The 26402-nt window shown below is 45.8% G+C and overlaps 1 protein-coding gene across 1 annotated transcript in view; it reads left to right on the top strand.

Annotated features, from left to right (window-relative positions):
- The first annotated feature begins 1195 nt into the window (after positions 1-1195).
- Positions 1196-26402, top strand: part of LOC127328760 (uncharacterized) — a 34994-nt gene continuing 9787 nt past the window's right edge. Inside the window, exons 1-4 of the mRNA XM_071825470.1 lie at positions 1196-1663; positions 8503-9094; positions 9257-9340; positions 9776-10190. Coding sequence (XP_071681571.1) covers positions 1196-1663; positions 8503-9094; positions 9257-9340; positions 9776-10190 — 1559 coding nt within the window. The remainder of the gene's footprint in view (positions 1664-8502; positions 9095-9256; positions 9341-9775; positions 10191-26402) is intronic.

The raw sequence follows: 26402 nt of genomic DNA on the forward strand, positions 1-26402 counted from the left end.
GTCTAAAGAGCTAAAGGGGCGTCTGGGGTGCTTATATAGTCTTACAAGGCGTCACAGGCTGAAAAGGTACGAAGGAAACAAGTTCGGGCCGATTGGGCGACTTAAGTTACGCAGGCCGGTCTGGGACCGGGCAGGCCGGTCCAGACCGGGCCTGTGACCGGGCGGCAACCGGACGAGGTTCCGAGGCCCCGGGATGTTGCCCGGATGGCACGAGCGCAAATCCCGGTTTGGACCGGGCGGCCCGGTCAGGGGGCCGGTCTGACCGGGTGGCCCGGTCAGGGAGCCGGTCTGACCGGGTTCTGGACCGGCCGTCCTTCTTCTCTTCCTTGCGCTCTTCGGGCGACTTCCGGTCCAGCTCCATGTCCATCTTCACGTCCATCTTCATGTCCAGCTGCTCCTCTCCTCCCTTTGACCACGGTGTGTCCTCCTCTTGGTGACCTTGATGCTCCTTGTACCAAATGACACATAACACGTCGGCATGAGGTAGCAATCCATCCAAAGGGGTACCAAGATCAAGGGTGGTGAGGAGCGAGTTCACCTCATCATGTAGAGCTTTGACTCGGGCTCGTGTCATCGGTCCACTTGGGGGACTTGTTGGTCTTGGTGTAGCGACGTCGGTGACCGGGGCTACATCATTTTACTGCATGCATATATATGGATGGATCGGTGACTGTGAGTATGCGTGGATTTTGGTACCTGCATAGCATAACCCAATCTATGCCCAGAGAGACCATCGATGTGTGAGGGCATCTCTGCTCTCCGGTCGCATCCTAAGGCGCACCGGACAAATTTTCGGCTCTAGTCGCGCGCTCCAAAGCTTTCTTCTACCCAACGCGGCCTAGTACGGTGCTCGACTCCCTAAGCCCATTCCCGCTTCACAGCGAGAAACGAGGCGGGGAGTGGTGAGTCCGACGCGTCAATAACACACAAATGAAGCGTTGCAGCTTTGCCTTAACCGTGATAGAGGGGCAAGGGAGACATCCCATCGGTGTTGCGCCTACTCCATGCGTCACCGCCGTTCACACGCCACCACACGTTCTCTCTCTTTCTTCCGCGGATTCTGGCCTCTTCCCGCCTCTTCTCGCGTCGCCGCGCCTATAAAAGGCCTCCTCCATTTAATGGTCGCCACCACAGTCGTCGGTATCCCTTTCCCCGCCACAAACACATGACTTGTCGCCTACGCACCACCTACCCAATGATGAACCGCGCCGGCGAGGGCCAGTTGCCTCCACCACCGTCTCCACCTCCACCTCCATCTCCACCACCACATGAGTTCGACGTTGAACCAGAGTCTGCAGAGAACGAAGCGTGCGAGGAGGCGGCGCTAGCGGACACCATAGCAGTGTTCGACGCCGCCACGGCGAAAGAGGCGCGCCGATGCCGGGCGGATGAGATGGGCGAGCGGCGGTGTGCAGAGCGGGAGCAGCGGCGCCGCCGTGCATACGAGATGGAGCTTTGGTGGCATGTAGACGAGTTGTATGAGCAGCGGCGCATTGAGGAACTGCAGGAGCGGATGCAGGAGCTTCATCAACGGCAGCGGCGGGAGGCGCTAGAGCAGCAGCTACGAGAGGACGCGATGGCAGTGGAAGCGGCGGCCTGGGAGGCGGAGGCGGATGCGTTGGTGACGGCGGTGGCGCAAATGGAAGAGGAGGAGGAGGACAAGGCGGAGGACGAGGCGGAGGAGGAGCTGCAGGAGCAGATGCAGGAGCTCCATCAACGGCAGCGGCAGGAGGCGCTGGAGCAGCAGCTACGGGAGGACGCGATGGCAGCGGAAGCGGCGGCCTAGGACGGGGACGACTTCGATCAGTCCAACGACGACGGGCAAGACCCAGACGATGCGGCGGTGCAGCAGCAGGCGCTCTTCGATGCATTTGAGTTGTAGAAAAAGCTGCAGAACGATGCTGGTGCTTGCGAGGAGGAGCAGGTTCGCCGTGCCCGAACCCTCCTTCCAGCAGGAGCAGCTGGGGAGGGTAGGCGACGACGCAGCGAACAAGCACCGACGTCTTCTCGTCACGCTTCGTAGGGAGAGGCGGCACAGGAGCTGCGGTGGAGGGGTGGTGAGTGGTGACGATGGGCCGGTCCATCGAACGCACCATCGGGAAGCTAGTAGGCTAGGGTTAGATAATCTTGCCAGTTTCATCCAAGCTTATAAAATATAATCAAATTTCAATGAAAATCTTTATTTTCGTGTTTTTTCTTTTCGTTTGGTGGACGCGGCTGAAGAGCAACATCCCCAAAATACGATACAAAGAAAAAGCGTCCTCCATACGTTCGATCCAGTACCGTTTGGAGGACGATTTTGGAGTATTTCAGCCCTTGCAAGATGCATCATTTATAAGTGTTGGATAGGTTCCCATTCGGTTTCAATCCCACCAACAATCCAGCAGCACGCGGAATTAAGGTAGACATGTTAGTGAGCACGATTGCATTTTGGTCCTAGTTAGATTTGGTAGCTAGGGAGGTGGATTGTGAATTCGTGTGCGTGTCAAAAAGGAAAAAAAGAATCTAGCTGATCGATTTGTAGCGTGTGCCTGCTGACTTGTTTTGCCCCTCGCGTGTGAAAAAAGAAGTAATCAGGTCGCTTCCTTATTCGAGCCGGCGTTTCCTCCAGATGTTAGGAAACGAAATTCGATCGAACTTGTCCTATAATCGTGACCTCGTGTGTTTGCTCTTGCCTGCGGATCTAACATACTAATAAAGCGCTTCGTTTTGGGCCGTCATGTTTTCAACTTTTTAAGCTGAGAGGCCCAAGTGTAACACCAGGCAGTCACCTATTGCAATTTAATAGTAAAGATAAGCCATTCTTTTCAGGTGCTCGACCATAAAAGATATTATTCATAAAAATAGAACAACCTTCATTCTCAGACTTGAATGAATAACCGTCTTGCATTAAACAAGATCCAGATATAATGTTCATGCTCAACGCGGGTACAAAATAACAATTATTTAGGCTTAAAACTAATCCCGAAGGTAGATGTAGAGGAAGTGTGCCGACAGCGATCACATCGACTTTGGATCCGTTCCCAACGCGCATCGTCACTTCATCTTTCAGTAGTCTTCGTTTATTCTTTAGTTCCTATTTCGAGTTACAAATATGAGCAACCGAACCAGTATCAAATACCCAGGTACTAGTACGAGAACCAGTGAGATAAACATCTATAACATGTATATCAGATATACCTTCTTTCTTCTTCTTGACAAGGCCGCTCTTCAGATCAGCCAGATACTTGGAGCAATTACGCTTCCAGTGTCCCTTCTCCTTGCAGTAATAGCACTCAGCATCAGGCTTAGGGCCATTCTTAGGTCCCTTAGACTTGTCCTGTTTCTTGAAACTGGTGGTCTTGTTGACCACCAACACTTGGTGCTCTTTCTTGATCTCAATCTCAGTAGCTTTTAGCATGCCAAAGAGTTCAGGTAACTCTTTGTTCATGTTCTGCATATTGTAGTTCATCACAAAGTTCTTGTAACTTGGTGGCAGTGATTGAAGGACATGATTAATCCCCAGTCTGTTAGGAATCACTATTCCCAAGTCACTGAGTTTCTTTGCATGCCCGGTCATGGCGAGCATGTGCTCACTAACGGAGCTGCCTTCTTCCATCATGCAGATGAAGAAGTGTTTCGATGCTTCATAGCATTCCACGACCGCATGAGTTTCAAATATAGCTCTCAGCTCATTGACCAACTCATGATGATGCGGGGTGGCCTTCGGTCACCTCCACACCAAGACCAACAAGTCCCCCAAGTGGACCGATGACACGAGCCCGAGTCAAAGCGCTACATGATAAGGTGAACTCACTCCTCACTACCCTTGATCTTGATACCCCATTGGATGGACTACTACCTCAGGCCGATATGCTTTGTGTTATCAGATATGAACCTCGAGAGAAGGAAGTCGCAGCAGACCCGAAGATGGACAAGGAAGGAGGAGGAGAAGAGTGGCCGCCGAAGGACGCCCCAGGCCGGCACCGCCGGCCTCCGTGCACCGGCACCGGCTGCTCGCTCACCCCGGCACCGCTGCCTCAAGCAACCGGCACTGCCGCCTGCTCACCCGGCATCGCCGCCCGACACCGGCACTGCCGCCTCTCCAGCCGAAGACGTGACCAGCGGCACCGCTGCCCTCCTCGACCAGCGGCACTGCCGCCCCACCGGCACTGCCGGCCAATCATCACCGGCACCGCCGGCCAAGCCCCCGTTGACTTCATCTCAGCCGTTGATTTCGCATCTATGGACCAGATAATTTATGTAGTGCCGATTTTACCCTGTACGAATCTGGACCTATAAGTACCTCACCCCTTCCTCCAGATTAGGGTTAGACTTGTTTTGAACTCAAACCTAAATTTGAGCTTAGTCTCCCTTGGGCATCATCCCTCTGTAATCAAGGCACCTTGGTTGTTGATTTGGAACTTGTTGAGTGAGATTCTAGTACAAGATACTCTCTCTCCCTCACCAAGCTCTTCTTCTCCAATCCCAATCTCTCCCGGGAATTCTACCGCGTGTCTCTTCCTCGGAGATTCTATTGGCGTGGTCCATCGAGCCACGGAGGTAAGCATCGGGTGTATCGGGGTGTGTGTGTGCGTGAGTCTCGGAGTTCCTCGTGTTCATCGCCGTGTTCTTCGTGTTCCTCGCGTTTTCCCATCTTCCCCCTTGGTTTCGAAGTCAATCCGCGAGATCGGGCCACACCCGGGGTCTTAGACCTCATCATATGGTATCAGCAGCTCTTGGTTACCGCGGATTTGACCTTCCACCCACCCGATTTCGTCCCTAGAAAATTTTCCAAAAATCCCCAAAAATAGCCCCAAATTGCCTTTTGACCGATCTGTGATTTGGTTGCGTTTTGAGTGGTTTTGATCCATGGATCTTGTGCCCCTCTGGTTGATCTACGTTTTCCCCACTTTCTAGACCTTAATTCCATCGATTTTCGACGTTTTGGTCGAATTTGGGCCGCTTTCGCGAAGAACAGCTCGAGTGTTCGTCAGGGGACCGGCTGCTGCCGCCCCATCAAAGCCGGCATCGCCGCCCAGGCCGGCACTGCCGCCGCATCCAGGCCGGCTGCCGCCCCGCCAATCGCCGCTTCGATTCAGCCGGCACTGCCGCCAGAGACCAGCCAAGCCCACCGGCCACTTTTCGACCACGTCTTAACCTTTGTGTTTGCTTGTTCTGGTTTGAGTGCCTTGTGTGTAAATCTAACCCGCAGCTACGACGCAAGCGACGACACTCTCGGCACCCCGACTTGCAAACGTACTCTTGATCCTTCCACCATATTGCAAGTTGTGTGATCATCACCGCCTACGACACATCGAGGTATAACTTGCAACTCTTCACTCCTTTTGCGATCCAACCTTCCCGAGCATTGCTTGTTTAGTGTTGCGAGACATTGCACGTGGCCCCGCATTGTGAGGTGTGTGTGTCGCGTTGAGTAAAGCACCCAAGCAAACACTCGTGTGGCAAGATAGCAAAAGCGAGGCTAACGCTAACATAGTGTGTGAAAAAGCCCCAAAAACACAAAAAGAGTGTGAGTAACACCATACATCCATACGCCCATACATACAAGTGTCCACGTGCCACCAAAGATACAAACGAGTGCAAGTGCCAACATATACAAGAGAGATACGAGAAGAGAGGCCGCGTGTGAATCTTGTTGTCTCTTCCTTTGCAACCAAAGCTTTGACTCTCCTTGTGTTAGTGTGACACCGAGCACTTATACATACACTTTTCCGCTCACTTTTGGTTGCACTAACCCCGCTTATCTCGTGTGTGTGTTCCACAACTTTTCCGTGTTTTTGTGATCACCATTTGGACACTTAATTTTTGGACCTCACCCACTTTTGACAACATACTCGATCTTGGATTTGTCTTTTGGCTTTCCACAACACTCGCCTAACACCATATTTGCTAGCTTTTGCGTGTGGTTTTGCGTGTGTTCCCGATACACTTGATCTTGCTTTCGGTTTGGTGGATTGCCTCAATACTATCTTACCTTGGTAAGAGTGCGAGGTAGTCTCCTTCCACTAACATACACAACATAGTTCTTGTCTTTCCATCATGGATAGGAACGGAGATACCAATAGGGATGAAGAGATCCTTCGCAACACCGAGAGGTTGGCTACTCAACACAACCTATGGACGCAACGACAAGAGTTCAAGGAGCAACTCTCCCTCTTCGAGACGCGCATCGACGAGCAATACGATGAGGTGGCTCACAACTTCTCCACCGTCAACCAAGACTTGGCCCTTCTTCGTGAAGCTACGGACAACTTGAATGGGCAAATGGCGGCCAATGATGCCAACATGGAGCGGCGCATGGATAGCCTCGAGCGCGCCATCACCAACTTGGGTCGCCATCGTCGACACCGCTCTACTTCCTCTTCATCAAGCTCTTCCTCAAGGCATGAAGACCATTACTCTCATGGTGGCCTTTCATCCCCAAGCTCTTCTTCAAGGCGTGAAGACCATCATCGACCTCATCGCTCACATGCTCGTCATGAAGACTCCCGCTCCAACTCTAGGCGTGGAGAAATACATCGCCATGCTCGTCCACATGAGCGTCCTCCACAAGCTCAAGGCCTTCAACAAGATCGCCACCAAGCGGATCGCCACGCTCACCATGGGCGTGATGGCCATCCCCAAGACCAAGATCCTCAAGATCCACCTCGACGAGATCTTCGTCGCCACCCTCACCATGACCAACGTGGACGAGGAGAGCCTCACCATGATCAAGATGAGAGACCCAACATTGAGCATCGTCCTCAACCGCGACAAGATCTTCAACCACATCCTCACCGTGAACCAAGTGAAGCAAGTGTTCAACTCCACGACCAACCCAATGCTATGGTTGGCCGTAGAAGACCTCCTATTCCACCTCTAGCCGCAAGAGTTGACGGCGCCCCTCCTCGTAGAAGAAACTTGGAGGATGAAGAGAACATGTATGGCAAGCTCAAGTTCAACATGCCCAAGTTCAAAGGTGAAGACGACGCCGAAGCTTACCTCTCATGGGCACTCAAGGTGGACAAGATCTTCCGCATCCACAACTACTCCGGTGCCAAGAAAGTGGCTATGGCATCACTCGAGTTTGAAGACTACGCCAACACTTGGTGGGAGCAAGTCCTCACTCTTCGGGAAGAGAAGGGTGAACCTCCTATTGATACTTGGGAAGATATGAAGAAGGAGATGCATGCTCGTTTTGTCCCCGCACACTACATGACCGACCTCTTCAACAAGCTCCAAAAGTTGAAGCAAGGCACCAAGACCGTTGAGGAGTTCTACAAGGAGATGGAGCTCACTATGATGCGAGCCAACATCCAAGAGTCGGAGGAACAAACAATTGCTCGTTTCTTCAATGGCCTTACTTATCCCATCAAGAGGATTGTCGAGTTCCAACCTTACTCCAACATGGTTGAGCTAGTCCACCAAGCATCGAAGGCCGAGCGCCAAGTGATTGAGGACATCAAGTACTCCAAGGCCAAGTCCTATTTCTCCTCCAAGCTCGCTACATCGACCCCTCCTACTTCATCAACTCCTTATGCTACAAGTGCCAAGGCCGAAGCCTCCTCTACACCTTCCAAGAAACCGACTATCCAAAGTCGCATGAAGCAAACGGTCTCCTCCACCGCCTCCTCTAAGGCATCCACGGGACCCTCTAGTGTCACTTGCTTCAAGTGTGGCACCCAAGGTCACAAATCGTTTGAGTGCAAGAACACCAAGGTCATGATCACTATGGAGAATGGTGACATCGAGACTCTTGATGAGGATGAATATGAAGCCCTTGTGCAAGCCGCCGTGGCAAGTGAAGAAGCTTATGAGCAAGAAAGTGGAGAAGATCCTCTCTTATGTGAACATGACCCAAGTCCCTCACTTGTGGTCACAAGGGTGCTAACCACACAACCTCATGATATGGAAGAACAACGGTGCAACATCTTCCAAACCCGTGCCGGAATTGGTGGCAAGTCTATCAAGGTCATCATCGATGGTGGAAGTTGCCATAACCTTGCGAGCACCGAGTTGTGTGAGAAGCTCCACCTCACTCTCCGCAAGCATCCTCACCCCTACCATATCCAATGGTTGAGTGACAAGGGCAACGTCAAGATACAACATACCGTCACCGTCAACTTCAAGATCGGCCCTTATGAGGACACCATCGAGTGTGACGTGGTACCCATGACGGTGTGCCACATGTTGCTTGGCCGCCCTTGGCAATATGACAAGAAGGCTATACATGATGGACTCTCCAACACATACACCTTCAAGGTCAACGACAAGAAGTTCGAGTTGCGCCCGATGACTCCTAGCCAAATCATCGCGGATAATGCGAAGGCTTTAGCGAGGGCACAACTCCGCACCCACCATAGTGAGATGAGAGGAGAGGGAGCGACCCACCACAAAGAGAGTGAGCGCCACAAGCCATACATGAGTGAGCCCAAGAGTGTCCTTCTAGCCACCAAGAGTGAGTGGAGAGAGCTCCAAGAGAACCCATCCACCATATTGCACTATGTGCTCATATGCAAGGGACCCGCGTCGGAGACTAACGACTTAACCAACATTCCTCCGTCTTTGTTGTCTCTTTTGCAGGAATTTCGAGACGTCTTCCCCGACGAGCTCCCTCATGGACTACCACCACTCCGCGGCATAGAACACCGCATCGACCTCATACCCGGCGCTCCGCTTCCAAACCGTGCCGCCTACCGCACCAACCCCGAAGAGACCAAGGAGATCAACCGCCAAATTCAAGATCTTCTCGCAAAAGGGTACGTCCGAGAAAGCCTTAGCCCTTGTGCGGTTCCCGTGATTCTTGTGCCTAAACCGGATGAGACGCAACGGATGTGTATGGATTGTCGCCCCATCAATGCCATTACCGTCCGTTACCGCCATCCCATTCCGCGTTTAGATGACATGCTTGATGAACTTAGTGGTGCCACAATTTTCTCCAAAGTCGATTTGCGTAGTGGTTACCATCAAATCCGCATGGCTATTGGTGATGAATGGAAAACGGCATTCAAGACCAAACTTGGTCTCTATGAATGGCTCGTTATGCCTTTTGGTCTTTCCAATGCACCATCTACTTTCATGCGCCTCATGAATCACATCTTGCGTCCTCTCATTGGCAAGAGCGTGGTTGTCTACTTCGATGATATTCTTATTTATAGCAAAAACCTCGAGGACCATGTGCAACATGTGAGAGAAGTCTTGTGCATCTTGCGCAATGAAAAGCTTTATGCTAACCTCCCCAAGTGCACATTTGCTCAAAACAAATTGGTTTTTCTTGGTTTTGTGGTTTCCGCTAATGGGATTGAAGTTGATTCTTCCAAGGTGGAGGCCATCCATAATTGGCCTACCCCTACAAATGTTGGCCAAGTCCGAAGCTTCCATGGACTTGCCGGGTTTTATCGCCGCTTTGTGAAAGACTTTAGCACCATCGCTTGCCCTTTGAATGAGCTTACCAAGAAGAATGTTCCGTTTGTTTGGGGCAAGGCCCAACAAAATGCTTTTGATGAGTTGAAGAAACGCCTTACCGAAGCTCCACTTCTTGTTCTTCCAAATTTTGCCAAAACTTTTGAGATTGAGTGTGATGCAAGTGGGCTTGGTATCGGTGGTGTTCTTATGCAAGAGGGCAAACCCGTGGCATACTATAGTGAGAAGTTAGATGGCGCACGCCTCAACTATCCTATATATGACAAGGAGCTCTACGCTTTGGTTCGTGTTCTTGAAGTTTGGCAACACTATCTTTGGCCAAAAGAGTTTATCATTCATTCCGACCATGAGTCCTTGAAATATTTGAAAAGCCAACACAACTTGAACAAGCGACATGCAAAATGGGTCGAGTTCATTGAGTCCTTCCCATATGTGATCAAATACAAGAAGGGCAAGGACAATGTTGTGGCGGATGCTCTTTCCCGCAAAAACACCCTTTTGCTAACTCGTTTGGATTTTCATGTTTTGGGACTTGAAGAGATCAAAGAACTCTATCCTTCCGATTCTTTCTTTGCTCCCATTTTTGAGAAGTGCTCCGTTGAGCGAGGAGTGGATGATTTCTATTTGCATGATGGCTATTTGTTCAAAGCTAACAAGATTTGCATTCCCGAGTCTTCGCTTCGAAAATTGCTTTTGCAAGAGTCTCATGGAGGAGGTCTTATGGGTCACTTTGGTCGAGAGAAGACATATGCCATGCTCTCAACCCACTACTATTGGCCAAGAATGTACCGCGACGTAGAACGCCTTTGCCGCCGGTGCACCACATGCTTACAAGCTAAGTCTACCTCAAATCCCTATGGTCTTTATACCCCATTGCCTATTCCACATGCACCATGGACCGATATTAGCATGGATTTCGTTTTAGGCTTACCTCGCACTAAGCATGGTCATGACTCTATATTTGTGGTAGTGGATAGATTCTCTAAGATGGCTCATTTCATACCTTGCCATAAGAGCGACGATGCTTCACACATTGCTTCATTGTTTTTCAGGGAAATCGTTCGCCTACATGGAGTGCCACAAAGCATTGTGTCGGATCGAGACGTCAAGTTCATGAGTTATCTTTGGAAGACGCTCATGGCAAAATTTGGAGTGAAGCTCTTATTCTCATCATCATCGCACCCGCAAACGGACGGCCAAACGGAAGTGGTCAATCGAAGCCTCTCCACCCTCCTACGCATCCTCGTGAAGAAAAACTTGAAGTCATGGGAGGAATGCATCCCACACGCGGAGTTCGCCTACAACCGCGCCAAGCACTCGACTACATCAAGGAGCCCATTCATGGTCGTCTACGGGTTCGAGCCGCTCACGCCACTCGACATACTACCACTTCCCCTTCATGAGCGGACGAACATGGACTTCGCCAAGCGCGCCGCCGACGTGAAGAAACTACATGAAGAGACAAGGGCAACCATACAAGAACATGTGCTTCGTCAAGCTGCCCGCCTCAACGCCAAGAAGAAGGAAAGGATATTTCAAGAAGGAGACCTCGTTTGGATCCACCTCCGGAAGGAACGGTTCCCTCGTGAACGCAACTCCAAACTCAAGCCAAGAGGAGATGGCCCCTTCAAGGTTCTCAAACGCATCAACAACAACGCTTACGTCATCGACATTCCCACCTCCAAGTACTTGGTGAGCAACACCTTCAACGTTGCGGACTTGTCGCCATATCATGAAGATGGAGAGGAACAAGAGTCGAGGACGACTCTTTCCCAAGGGGGGGGAGATGATGCGGGGTGGCCTTCGGTCACCTCCACACCAAGACCAACAAGTCCCCCAAGTGGACCGATGACACGAGCCCGAGTCAAAGCGCTACATGATAAGGTGAACTCACTCCTCACTACCCTTGATCTTGATACCCCATTGGATGGACTACTACCTCAGGCCGATATGCTTTGTGTTATCAGATATGAACCTCGAGAGAAGGAAGTCGCAGCAGACCCGAAGATGGACAAGGAAGGAGGAGGAGAAGAGTGGCCGCCGAAGGACGCCCCCAGGGCCGGCACTGCCGGCCTCCAGGCACCGGCACTGCCGGCCTGCTCACCCCGGCACTGCCGGCCTCAAGCAACCGGCACTGCCGGCCTGCTCACCCCGGCACTGCCGCCCCCCTGACACCGGCACTGCCGGCCTCTCCAGCGGAAGACGTGACCAGCGGCACTGCCGTCCTCTGACCAGCGGCACTGCCGGCCCCACCGGCACTGCCGGCCAATCATCACCGGCACTGCCGGCCAAGCCCCTGTTGACTTCATCTCAGCCGTTGATTTCGCATCTATGGACCAGGATAATTTATGTAGTGCCGATTTTACCCCTGTACGAATCTGGACCTATAAGTACCTCACCCCTTCCTCCAGATTAGGGTTAGACTTGTTTTGAACTCAAACCTAAATTTGAGCTTAGTCTCCCTTGGGCATCATCCCTCTGTAATCAAGGCACCTTGGTTGTTGATTTGGAACTTGTTGAGTGAGATTCTAGTACAAGATACTCTCTCTCCCTCACCAAGCTCTTCTTCTCCAATCCCAATCTCTCCCCGGGGAATTCTACCGCGTGTCTCTTCCTCGGAGATTCTATTGGCGTGGTCCATCGAGCCACGGAGGTAAGCATCGGGTGTATCGGGGTGTGTGTGTGCGTGAGTCTCGGAGTTCCTCGTGTTCATCGCCGTGTTCTTCGTGTTCCTCGCGTTTTCCCATCTTCCCCCTTGGTTTCGAAGTCAATCCGCGAGATCGGGCCACACCCGGGGTCTTAGACCTCATCACATGAGGATCGTGGTGCTCAAAACGTTTTTGAAGATCGGCTTCCAGACTGCACATGATGGCACACTGAACTTGAGAGTACCGAGCTTTCCGAGTCGCGTAAACATTCTTTACTTCATCGGTTTCAGTTTCTGCAGGAGGGTCACCTAGCGGTGCATCAAGCACATATTGTAGATTTCCGCCAGAGAGGAAGAACCTCACATGACGGAACCAGTCGGTGAAGTTGCTACCGTTTCTCTTAAGCTTTTCTTTCTCTAGGAACTGGTTAAAATTGATTGGGGACGCCATCTCTACAACATATATTTGCAATAGTTTAGACTAAGTTTATGACAAATTGAGTTCAAATTTTAATTCAACATAATTAAAAATCTAGGTGAACTCCCACTCAAAACAATATCCCTCGCATTGTCTTAGTGATCACACGAACCAAATCCACCACACCTAAGTCTGATCATCACGAGACAAGGTGTAATTTCAATGGCCAACACTCAAAGTATTCATCATATCAATCATATGATTCATGCTCTACCTTTCGGTATCACATGTTCCGAGACCATGTCTGTACATGCTAGGCTCGTCAAGGCCACCTTAGTATCCGCATGTGCAAAACTGGCTTGCACCCGTTGTATGCACTTGTTGATTCTATCACACCCGATCATCACGAGATGCTTCGAAACGACAAGTCTTGGCAACGGTGCTATTAAGGATGAACACTTTATTATCTTGATATTTTAGTGAGAGGGATCATCTTATAATGCTACCCTCGCGATCTAAGCAAAATAAGATGCATAAAAGGATTAACATCACATGCAGTTTATATGTGATATGATATGGCCCTTTTGTCTTTGCGCCTTTGATCTTCATCTCCAAAGCACGGACATTATCTCCATCATCTTCGGGCATGATCTCCATCATCGTCGGCGTAGCGTCAAGGTCCATGGCGCCGTCTTCATGGTTGTTCACCTCATGTAGCAACTATTACAACTACTTTGAAATACTACTCAACATGAAATTTAAAGACAACCATAAGGCTCCTGCCGGTTGCCACAATACAATAATGATCATCTCATACATATTCATCATCACATTATGGCCATATCACATCACCAAACCCTGCAAAAACAAGTTAGACGTCTCTAATTTGGTTTGCATATTTTACGTGGTTTAGGGTTTTCGAGAGAGATCTAATCTACCTACGAACATGAACCACAACGGTGATACTAGTGTTGTCAATAGAAGAGTAAATTGAATCTTCACTATAGTAGGAGAGACAGACACCCGCAAAGCCTCTTATGCAATACAAGTTGCATGTCGAACGAGGAACAAGTCTCATGAACGCGGTCATGTAAAGTTAGTCCGAGCCGTTTCATCCCACTATGCCACAAAGATGCAAAGTACTCAAACTAAAGACAACAAGAGCATCAACGCCCACAAAACCATTTTGTTCTACTCGTGCAACCATCTATGCATAGACACGGCTCTGATACCACTGTAGGGATTCGTTGCATAGAAAACAAAAAATTTCCTACCGCGAGAACGCAATCCAAGCCAAGATGCAATCTAGAAGATGGGAGCAACGAGGAGATGATCGAGACTCACCCTTGAAGATTTCCAAAGCCTACAAGATGAGGCTCTTGTTGCTGCGGTAGATGATCACTTGCCGCTTGCAAAAGCGCGTAGAAGATCTTGATCACGGTGCCACGATCGGGCAGCACCTCCGTACTCGGTCACACGTTCGGTGTTGATGAAGAGACGTCCTTCTCCCCGTTCCAGTGGGCAGCGGAAGTAGTAGCTCCTCCTTGAATCCGGCAGCACGACGGCGTGGTGTCTGTGGTGATGGAGATCTCCGTCGGAGCTTCGCTAAGCGTTTCGGGAGAGGTGGAGGAGAGGGGGCAGCTAGGGTTTTGGAGAGGGGGAGGTGGCCGACCACTATGAGGGGTGCGGCCACAATGGCTTTGGAGTGGCCGGCCCCCTCCCCTTGCTCCTCATTATACAGGTGGAACCCCCAAGTGTTGGACTACAAGTCTTCGAATAAGACCCCAACCCAAAACCCTCCATGTGTAGGGAAACCTACCCAAGACCTCAAGTGGGATTCCCACCCTTCCATGAGGGGGGGTGGCCGGCCCCCTTAGGTGGAGTCCACCTTGGACTCCCCCACTAGGGTTGGCCGGCCATGGGGAGGTGGAGTCCCTCCGGGACTCCTCCTTCCTTAGTGATTCCTTCCGAACTTTTCTATAACCTTCTAGAACCTTCCGTAAAATCACCGGATCATTTTCAAACTTATAAAATGACTTCCTATATATGAATCTTATTCTCCGGACCATTCCGGAACTCCTCGTGATGTCCGGGATCCCATCCGAGACTTTGAACAATACTTCGAACTCCATTCCATATTCAAGTTCTACCATTTCAACATCAAACCTTACGTGTGTCACCCTACGGTTCGCGAACTATGTGGACATGGTTGAGTACTCTCTCCGACCAATAACCAATAGCGGGATCTGGAGATCCATAATGGCTCCCACATATTCAACGATGACTTTAGTGATTGAATGAACCATTCACATACGATACCAATTCCCTTTGTCACACGATATTTTACTTGTGCGAGGTTTGATCATCGGTATCACTCTATACCTTGTTCAACCTCGTCTCCTGACAAGTACTCTTTACTCGTACCGTGGTATGTGGTCTCTTATGAACTTATTCATATGCTTGCAAGACATTAGACGACATTCCACCGAGAGGGCCCAGAGTATATCTATCCATCATCGGGATGGACAAATCCCACTGTTGATCCATATGCCTCAACTCATACTTTCCGGATACTTAATCCCACCTTTATAACCACCCATTTACGCAGTGGCGTTTGATGTAATCAAAGTACCTTTCCGGTATAAGTGATTTACATGATCTCATGGTCATAAGGACTAGGTAACTATGTATCGAAAGCTAATAGCAAATAACTTAATGACGTGATCTTATGCTACGCTTAATTGGGTGTGTCCATTACATCATTCATATAATGATATAACCTTGTTATTAATAACATCCAATGTTCATGATTATGAAACTAATCATCCATTAATCAACATGCTAGTTAAGAGGCATACTAGGGACTCTTTGTTGTTTACATATCACACATGTATCAATGTTTCGGTTAATACAATTTTAGCATGGTATATAAACATTCATCATAAACATAAAGATATATAATAACCACTTTTATTATTGCCTCTTGGGCATATCTCCAACAGAGGGGAAGGTGAAGGGGAAGGTGAAGAAGAGGCACGTGATGAGCCCGTTCATGATCTTGGTCGGACCATTGCTGATGCACGGAGACGCTGCGAAACTGAAAAGGAGAGGGAGAATTTGGATCGCATGTTAGAGGATCACAAAAAGTCGTTGTACCCCGGATGCGATAATGGTTTGAAAAAGCTGGGATTCTGCTAGTAATTCAATTTCACACCTCCACAGTTCTCATCATCGACTCTCTGAATATGGATGCAAAGCTTTGGGTCAACATGAGAAAAATGATGCAGAAGTAATTATTTTCATTCATTTGCGCTCTATATCGATCGGCCCATTTCGTTCATTTCCTAATATCAAGTAACTAATAACTCTCTTGTTCATTTAATTTTCTTTGCCTCGTAGGGTTTGGAGACGGTTCGCAGATGAAAAGGTCGGTGAATTCAAAAAAGAGCTACAATTTAGAAGGTCAGTGACTGGGGATATTCAGCCACCGGGGACCAATCTATGTGTATACTATGTTTGTGAGATGATCCGGAGATACACCTCTGAGCGGCAGCCGTCTGATAACAATGTCAAGAGGAATAACCTCAGGAAGACGCTTAGTCCAGAAGTTCGCTTCCGACCACTTCAAGAGGAACTAGCAGGATGGTTCATGAGGGAAGTCCTCCATCCTAAAGGAGAACACTATTACGAGGACGTAGAACTTCTGATGCAGTAAATGATGTATGGAAACTTGTTCAAAATTATATATGGTCATCCGATATTGAATATATATTGTATATTCCTCTTGAATTCTTTTTGGTTCTAATTTCAAATTTGTTTGAAATTGTACATTCATATGCATGTATGTAGTACCGTAGAATATGTGAAACTCCTTCAAAATTAAAATTAAACACAAAAGAAATAAAACAATACAAATTAAAAAGAAAGCAGATTTAGGGGGGGCTAAAACCCTAAACCAGCGGCGGCCTTTAGTCGCGGTTGGCTAGAAGAACCGCGACTAAAGGTCCTCCGCTGATACGTCTCCGACGTATCGATAATTTCTTATGTTCCATGCTTGTTTTATGACAATACCTACATGTTTTGTTCACACTTTATGATGATTTTATGCGTTTTCCGGAACTAACCTATTGACGAGATGCCGAAGTGCTAGTTCCTGTTTTCTGCTATTTTTGGTTTCAGAAATCCTAGTAAGGAAATATTCTCGGAATTGGACGAAATCAACGCCCAGCATCTTAGAATCCCACGAAGCTTCCAGAACACCCGAGAGCCACCAGAGGAGGGCCCTGTGGGCCCCAGATGACAGGCCGACGCGGCCAGGGGGTGGACCGCGCCCCCCTAGTGTGTCACCGCCCCGTCAGCCTTCCGACTCCGCCTCTTCGCCTATTTAAAGGTCCCTGACCTAAATCTTCGAGACGGAAAAGCCACAGTACGAGAAACCTTCCAGAGCCGCCGCCATCGCGAAGCCAAGATCTGGGGGGACAAGACTCTCTATTCCGGCACGCCGCAGGGACGGGGAAGTGCCCCCGGAAGGCTTCCCCATCGACACCGCTACCATCTCCACGGCCATCTTCATCACCGCTGCTGTCTCCCATGAGGAGGGAGTAGTTCTCCATCGAGGCTAAGGGCTGTACCGGTAGCTATGTGGTTAATCTCTCTCCTATGTACTTCAATACAATGATCTCATGAGCTGCCTTACATGATTGAGATCCATATGATGATGCTTGTAATCTAGATGCCGTTATGCTAGTCAAGTGAATTTTACTTATGTGATCTCCGGAGACTCCTTGTCCCACGTGTGTAAAGGTGACAGTGTGTGCACCGTGTGGGTCTCTTAGGCTATATTTCACAGAATACTTATTCACTGTTATGGATAGCATAGTGAAGTGCTTATTTATATCCCTTTATGATTGCAATGTGCTTTGTATCACTATTTATCTATGTGCTACTCTAGTGATGTTATTAAAGTACTCTATTCCTCCTCCACGGTGTAATGGTGACAGTGTGTGCATCGTGTAGTACTTGGCGTAGGTTATGATTGTAATCTCTTGTAGATTATGAAGTTAATTATTGCTATGATAGTATTGATGTGATCTATGCCTCCTTCATAGTGTGATGGTGACAGTGTGCATGCTATGTTAGTACTTGGTGTAATTGCAATGATCTATCATGCACTCTAAGGTTATTTAAACATGAATATCGAATATTGTGGAGCTTGTTAACTCCGGCATTGAGGGTTCGTGTAATCCTACACAATTAGTGGTGTTCATCATCCAACAAGAGAGTGTAGAGTATAGCATTTATCTATTCTGTTATGTGATCAATGTTGAGAGTGTCCACTAGCGAAAGTATAATCCCTAGGCCTTGTTCCCAAATACTGAAGTCACTGCTTGTTTACTGTTCTACTGCATCTGTACTACCTGCAATATTACCACCATTAACCACACGCCAGTTGTAGCATCAAGCTATTTTCTGGTGCCGTTACTACTGTTCATATATATTCATACCACCTGTATTTCACTATCTCTTCGCCGAACTAGTGCACCTATACATCTGACAAGTGTATTAGGTGTGTTGGGGACACAAGAGACTTCTTGCTTTGTGGTTGCAGGGTTGCTTGAGAGGGATATATTTGACCTCTTCCTCCCCGAGTTCGATAAACCTTGGAGTGATCCACTTAAGGGAAAACTTGCTGTTGTTCTACAAACCTCTGCTCTTGGAGGCCCAACACTGTCTACAGGAAAAGAAACGTGAGTAGACATCAAGCATATTTTCTGGCACTGTTGCCGGGGAGGTAAGGTAAAAGGTATTCACATCCTCCGACTACTAAGCTATTTCCTAGCATTGTTGCCGGTGTGTGAGTGCTCGAAGCTATTTCCTTTAGATCCTGCAATTGCATCTTTTTGTTTCTTGTTTTACACTAGTAAGGCATAATGGAAAACAACTATGAGCTTTTTAATTTATTTCCTAAGTTAAGACATGAATTGTGTGATGCGAAAATTAAAGAACCTATGGAACCTCATTTGCATGCTAGTAGCAATGTTATTAGTATGAACGCAATCACTGCTAATGCTATGGAGAAGTCTAAGCTTGGGGAAGCTAGTCTTTGTGATCTTTTTAGCTTCCCACCTTTAGGGGAGAAAATTTGCTCTGATAATGCTTTATCTCCCATATGCGACAACTCTAATGATGCTTGTGATATTCTAAATCCACCTACTGCAAGTACTGCTTTCAAGATATCCATGAAAATTATTGAACGTGTTATGGATAACCGCTATGAAGGGGATGGAACTGTCCATCCTGGAGATCATTTACTGTTTTTGCATGAATTATGCGGGTTATTCTAGTGTGCAGGTATCTCTATGGATGAAGTGAGGAAGAAGCTATTCTCTGTTTATTTGTCACGGTAAAGCGGCGCATTGGTATAAATTGTTGAAGAATAATCATTCTCTTGGTTGGGAGGAAATTGTATCTCTCTTTTATTCTAAATTTTATCCTCCTCATGAAGTGCATATTGATAGGAATTATATTTATAACTTTTATCCTCGTGATGGAGAGAGTATTTCTCAAGCGTGGGGGAGATTGAAGTCACTAATGCTCAAATGTCCCATTCATGAGCTCCCCCGTAATGTTATTATTAATAATGTTTATGCAAGGCTTTCAGGACATCACAAGGACTATCTAGATGCCTGTTTGGAGGGATCTTTCACAAGCAAGGAGGTTGAAGCTAGATGGGATTTTCTTGAAAGAATACAGGAGAATACTGAAGGATGGGAGAACAACAAAGGTAAAGAGTCAGGTATAAATTATGATTATGAATGCATTGAAACTTTTATGGATACTGGTAAATTTCGAAATATGAGTGCTACCTATGGTCTTGACTCTCAAATTGTTGCAAATCTTTATAAAGCTTTTGCCTCTCATTTTGAATTGCCTAAGAATAATTTTGATAAGTATCATGAACCTTTTAAAGATGCTTGCATGAAAGATGAAATTGTTGTTAATGATTGCAATAAACATGCTCAAACTCCTACGAATGCTATTTCCTATAAGCATGTTAATTTTTGTGGAATGCATAGACCTTGTGGAATTAATCAAATCAAAGATGAATATTGTATCCATCATATTAATGAAAAAACTAGAAAGTGGTTTAGGGCTCTAGATGATCTTGGTAAAAAAGTTTGCTGCAAATTTGTATTGTGATGATGGAATTACTCCTAATCAGCATGATGAACTTACTTTATTTTTGTGGTGTGAAGAGTTATTAAGAAAAATCTCTTTGTTACATACGAGTGATCTTGATATTGATGATGTCCTGCATGGGTGTTTTTCTTATTGCATTGATAATTGCCATACAAATACTTACATACAAAATATTTTAGAAGATGACACCTTGCCAAAATATGATAGGACTGCTGTGTGTTTTGAACTTATTAATGAAAAGGAGGAATCCTCCCAAGTTTCTTCTATTGTTTCTGGAAATAAATCAGGTTATGTGGAGAAGCCTCCGTTCAAGCATCTTCCTCCTGAAGAAGGGAACGAGGAGAAGGAAGAGAAGAAGAAGAAGGGAACGAAGAAGAAGAAGGGAACGAAGAAGAAGAAGAAGAAGAAGAAGGGGAATGAAGAGAAAGAGATAACGATACGTAAACGTAAGTATGTTGCTCCTAATGACTATTATGATAATGAATCTGAATACAATGATCTTCCTATGCCCTTTACATACATTAGTGACCATGATTTGAAAGAGCACACTACTTTTGATATTGCAAATCTCTGGGAAACTAATTCTGAAAATGATGATGTTAATAATTGTCATAGTATCAGTACTATCCATGCTTCCTCCCATAATGATATAGAAAGCTCTAAGCTTGGGGAAGAGGTGTTTGAAAATCCTTTTGCTACTGATCATTATGTGTTTGATACATCTCCTTCTAATAACAATGATGGTATGGTCACAGATAAACCGACTGTGAAAGATAACTATTCTATTTCTTATGATGACACTGTGCCTCCGACCTTTAATGATTATTATAAAGAATGCTATGATATAGGTTATAACTATCCTTATGAAACTTGTCATAGTTATGATTGGATTGCCAAAAACAATTCCCTTAATATGCAACTTGTTTACCATGTTCAAATTCTTGATAATAATCTTGCTCCAATTACTATTAATGAGAAGAACTCTCCTTATGCCAAAATTAATGATACTTCTATGCATATGAACCATGATAAGAATGTTTTAAGTGATGGGTATATTGTGGATTTCATCAATGATGCTACTGAAAGTTATTATGAGAGAGGGAAACATGGTTATATGCATCTTAATAATATTAAGTTTCCCCTCTTTATGTTGAGAATCTTGAAGTTACTCATGTTTTATCCTCTTATGCTTGTCACTTTGTTTTTCATGAATTCATTTGTGTACAAGATTCCTTTGCATAGGAAGGTGGTTAGACTTAAATGTGTTTTGAATTTGCTTCTTGATGCTCTCTTTTGCTTCAACTCTTATTTCTTGGGAGTGCATCATTAAAATTACTGAGCCCATCTTAATGGCTATAAAGAAAGAACTTCTTGGGAGATAACCCACGTATTTGTTTTACTACAGTACTTTTGTTTTATATTTGAGTCTTGGAAGTTGTTACTACTGTAGCAACCTCTCCTTATCTTATTTTATTGCATTGTTGTGCCAAGTAAAGTCTTTGATAGTAAGGATCATACTAGATTAGGATTACTGCGCAGAAACAGATTTCTTGCTGTAACGAATCTGGGCCTAATTCTCTGTAGTAACTCAGAAAATTCTGCCAATTTACGTGAGTGATCCTGAGATATGTACGCAACTTTCATTCAATTTCATCATTTTCATTTGAGCAAGTCTGGTGCCTCTTAGAAATTCGTCTTTACGGACTGTTCTGTTTTGACAGATTCTGCCTTTTATTTCGCATTGCCTCTTTTGCTATGTGGGATGGATTTCTTTGTTCCACTAACTCCCAGTAGCTTTAGGCAATGTCCAGAAGTGATAAGAATGATTGTGTCACCTCTGAACATGTGAGTTTTTTATCGTGCACTAACCCTCTAAGGGTCAAGAGAGGAGGATGATACAATATGATCAAGAAGAGTGAAAGCTCTAAGCTTGGGGATGCCCCGGTGGTTCATCCCTGCATATTTCAAGAAGACTCAAGCATCTAAGCTTGGGGATACCCAAGGCATCCCCTTCTTCATCGACAAATTATCAGGTTCCTTCTCTTGAAACTATATTTTTATTCGGTCACATCTTATGTACTTTACTTGGAGCGTTTGTGTGCTTTTGTTTTCATTTTTTTTTGGTTTGAATAAATTCATGCTTGTGTGGGAGAGAGACACGCTCCGCTGGTTCATATGAACACATGTGTTCTTAGCTTTTAATTTTCATGGCGAAGGTTGAAACTGCTTCGTTAATTGTTATATGGTTGGAAACGAGAAATGCTACATGTGGTAATTGGTATAATGTCTTGAACAATGTGATACTTGGCAATTGTTGTGCTCATGATTAAGCTCTTGCATCATATACTTTGCACCTATTAGTGAAGAAATACATAGAGCTTGTTGAAATTTGGTTTGCATGATTGGTCTCTCTAAAGTCTAGATATTTTCTAGTAAGGGTTTGAGCAACAAGGATGACAGTATAGAGTCTTATAATACTTGCAATATGTTTTTATGTGAGTTTTTATGTACCGGTTCATACTTGTGTTTGCTTCAAATAACCTTGCTAGCCTAAGCCTTGTATTGAGAGGGATTACTTCTCGTGCATCCAAATCCTTGAGCCAATAACTATGCCATTTGTGTCCACCATACCTACCTACTACATGGTATTTCTCCGCCATTCCAAAGTAAATTGCTTGAGTGCTACCTTTAAACAATTCAAAATTTATCATCTCTAATTTGTGTCAATGTTTTATAGCTCATGAGGAAGTATGTGGTGTTTATCTTTCAATCTTGTTGGGCAACTTTCACCAATGGACTAGTGGCTTCATCCGCTTATCCAATAATTTTGCAAAAAGAGCTGGCAATGGGATTCCCAGTCCCGAATTAATTAACCTTCATAATTTTACAAAAATAGACACTCCTCCATGGTATGTGATTGTTGGACGGCACCCGAGGATTCGGTTAGCCATGGCTTGAGAAAGCAAAGGTGGGGAGGAGTGTCATCTAAATAAAACTAAAATAAAAAGGCACTCCTTCATGGTATGAGATTGTTGGCAGGCACCCGAGGATTCGGTTAGCCATGGTTTGTTAAAGCATGGTTGGAAGGAGTGCCACCCGAAAATAAAAATGTTTCATGGGAGCCGCTCTTTGAAGGTTTGTCTGGCAAGGGGGTTAGAGTGCCCACTGCCATTCGTTGACAACAACAAACACCTCTCAAAACTTTACTTTTATGCTCTCTCTATGTTTTCAAAATGAAAGCTCTAGCACAAATATAGCAATCAATGCTTCCCTCTGCGAAGGGCATTTCTTCTACTTTTATGTTGAGTCAGTTCACCTACTTCTTTCTGTCTTAGAAGCAAACACTTGTGTTAACTGTGCATTGATTCTTACATGCTTGCATATTTGCATTCATCATATTACTTTATGTTGACAATATCCATGAGATATACATGTTGAAGTTGAAAGCAACCGCTGAAACTTAATCTTCCTTTGTGTTGCTTCAATGCCTTTATTTAGAATCTATTGCTTTATGAGTTAACTCTTATGCAAGACTTATTGATGCTTGTCTTGAAAGTACTATTCATGAAAAGTCTTTGCTATATGATTCAGTTGTTTACTCATTGGCTTTACCATTGTTTTGAGTCGCTGCATTCATCTCATATGCTTTACAATAGTATGATCAAGATTATGTTGGTAGCATGTCACTTCAGAAATTATCTTTGTTATCGTTTACCTACTCGAGGACGAGTAGGAACTAAGCTTGGGGATGCTGATACGTCTCCGACGTATCGATAATTTCTTATGTTCCATGCTTGTTTTATGACAATACCTACATGTTTTCTTCACACTTTATGATGATTTTATGCGATTTCCGGAACTAACCTATTGACGAGATGCCGAAGTGCCAGTTCCTGTTTTCTGCTGTTTTTGGTTTCAGAAATCCTAGTAAGGAAATATTCTCGGAATTGGACCAAATCAACGCCCAGCATCTTAGAATCCCACGAAGCTTCCAGAACACCCGAGAGCCACCAGAGGAGGGCCCTGTGGGCCCCAGATGATAGGCCGGCACGGCTAGGGGGTGGGCAGCGCCCCCCTAGTGTGTCACCGCCCCGTCAGCCTTCCGACTCCGCCTCTTCGCTTATTTAAAGGTGTAACACCCCAAATTTCAAAACAAAGCGAAAATGAATTTCCTTTTTCCAAAAATGAGAACCAACAAAAACTTTTCAAAAATAGAGTGCTATGCTTAGTGCTCATATCTAATATTTGTGTTTTGCCATGATGAGTGTTATTATGCTTATGTGATAAACCCTAAAACCCTAAAGTGATCAAGTAAAGATCACAAACCAAATGAAATTAAAAGAGAAAGAAATCAAATAAGAAAAACCCTAAACCCTAACCTTCTCAAAAATCATTTGGATCTATTTTGAGAAACTTAAATTAAAGAAAAATACATATGTGGGCCTATAGCCCTAATATGAAGGTTTTGAACTCTACTTTTCTTACTTTGCTAAAATGGTGGTGAACCATTGCAAAACTTATAAAACCCTAAACCTCATCCCTCTTGTCATCAATCTTTGAGAAATAAAATAAAAAGGAAAGACCTTATTTAAGAAAAAGGCATATGCAAGCCTATGGATACTTGTTGAAAATGAGGAGCTTTGCCTTATCTACCTTGAGTAAATGAATTGAAATACCTCAACTCACTCAACAAAGCACTTACCAACCAATTCAAGTGTGAAACAAAATAAAATTAAACATATGCATAGAGGCATATGTGCCTAGGGCTATTTTGTAAAACTTTACCCTAGGCCTTTCTACTTTATTTAGAGGATTGGAAAACCTTCTTAAACCTTATCTAGTACTTCTCCAACCCAATCCAAAATGAAACAAAAGATTTTAAAAAGAAAGTAATAATGCCATAGAGGCATATGAGAGCAAAATATCAAATTTGTGAAATTGAGGATCTTGACCCTAAGACTTCTAGTGAATGGTTGGATCACTCCTATATACCATTTCAACACTCAACAACATCAATGGGGTCAAGCCTAGTCAAATTAAAAATCAAATGCCACATATGCATAGAGGCATATGTGACACATAGCCATTTTCACCAATTCTTGTCCTATGCACTTCTACTTTGACCAAATGGTGTGAAACCATCTCTAAACCTAATCTAACCCTAAATTGACCCTCAACCTTGCCCAAGTGAAGCAAGGGGAGCACATTACAAGAATAAGAAAAATTGACATGTCACCTCTCATGTATTATGGCCAATTTTACAAATCTTTGAGCAAGACCATTTGAAATGGTTTCAATGGTTTGAAAATGTTTCTAAACTAATAAGAATCACATTTGAGTCAAGAAAAGTCAAATCAAATGGAGAGAAATCAAATAGTGAGATAATTCCATTTTCACTCACATACACATAGGGCCAATTTATCAAATCTTGACCTAGCCACCTCCATTGCCTCAAAATGGTTTGAACCTTTCACCTAACTCAATCTAACACCAAATAAACCTCACTCTTGTCAAAATGAAGCAAAGAGAAATAAAAGAATAAAAGTGAGAAAATCACAAAACCCTCACATATGGCTTATGCCATTTTTATAAATGTTGACCCTAGACCATTTTGATCTTCACCATTAGTTGAATAATGTTACTAAACACTTATTACAACTTTTGGAATCAAAGAAACACTTTTCAAATCAAATTCAAACTCAATTGGGGATCACATGTGATATTGGTCAAATCTGCCAATTATAGCCTGATCACTACTTTGAGCCACTGCCATTCAATTTTCTCAAACCAACTCTTGCTAACTCTTTGCACCATTTCAAAGTCAACATCAAGGTGAACACTTTTTGTAAAGACCACCTTGCCAAAATCATTTTTGATCATTTGCTATGCTCATCCAAAGTTGGCACTTTTTGTTATGGGGAACAATCTCCCACTTATCAAATTTTGCCATTCTTTGAATTTCTAAATTCCACCACCACACATAGTTGTCTCTGGTCAAATACAACCTATCTAAACACACACAATTCAAGTTGGCCAACTATTTGAATTAAACCAAATTTGGATCAAAATTGCAAATAGCATCTATGCCACTATGTGACACTATTTGGAATAGTGCTCTACCTCAACCCTAATCTACCCCATCTCCACCCTACCTGTCCCCTTGTCCCCTCTCTTCATCACTCCACCACAGCAACCCTAGGGAGGGGCCAACACATGGCATAGCCATGGCCATGCCGGCCATGGACACATGGTGCACCCTCCTCCCTTCTCCTTCCCCTCAACCCTGGCCCCCATGTCCCTGAGCTTCCCCTTGCATCCCTGAAGTGCCTAGCCGCACCATTGCCGGAGAGGAAGCCCACACGCGTCAGGCAAAGCGCGCCCAGAGCGGCTGGGGCATGCCGCTCGCGTCGCGCGAGTGCACGCCACGGGCACCCCCAGGTCACGCGTCGCCTCGCCGTAGCACACCTCCCCTGGACCCCCTAGCTGCACGTTGAGCTTCGCCGTCGCTTTGCCAACCCACCAGACACGGCCCCGTGTCCTTGCGCCGCCTGTCGCTGACGACCAGGTCACCGTTTTCCCGCAACCCTGCCGCCAGAACGTCGCCGTCGCGCGCACACACCAGACAGTCCCCCACCTCGCCGTCTAGCCTCCTAGCACCGCCTCGACCTCACCTACCTCGCCCTGCCATCGCCTAGCCCTACCGCTCGCCGGAGCCGCCGCGATGCTGTCGGC

This window comes from Lolium perenne, chromosome 2 (assembly GCF_019359855.2).
Source record: "Lolium perenne isolate Kyuss_39 chromosome 2, Kyuss_2.0, whole genome shotgun sequence".
Lineage (NCBI taxonomy): Eukaryota > Viridiplantae > Streptophyta > Magnoliopsida > Poales > Poaceae > Lolium > Lolium perenne.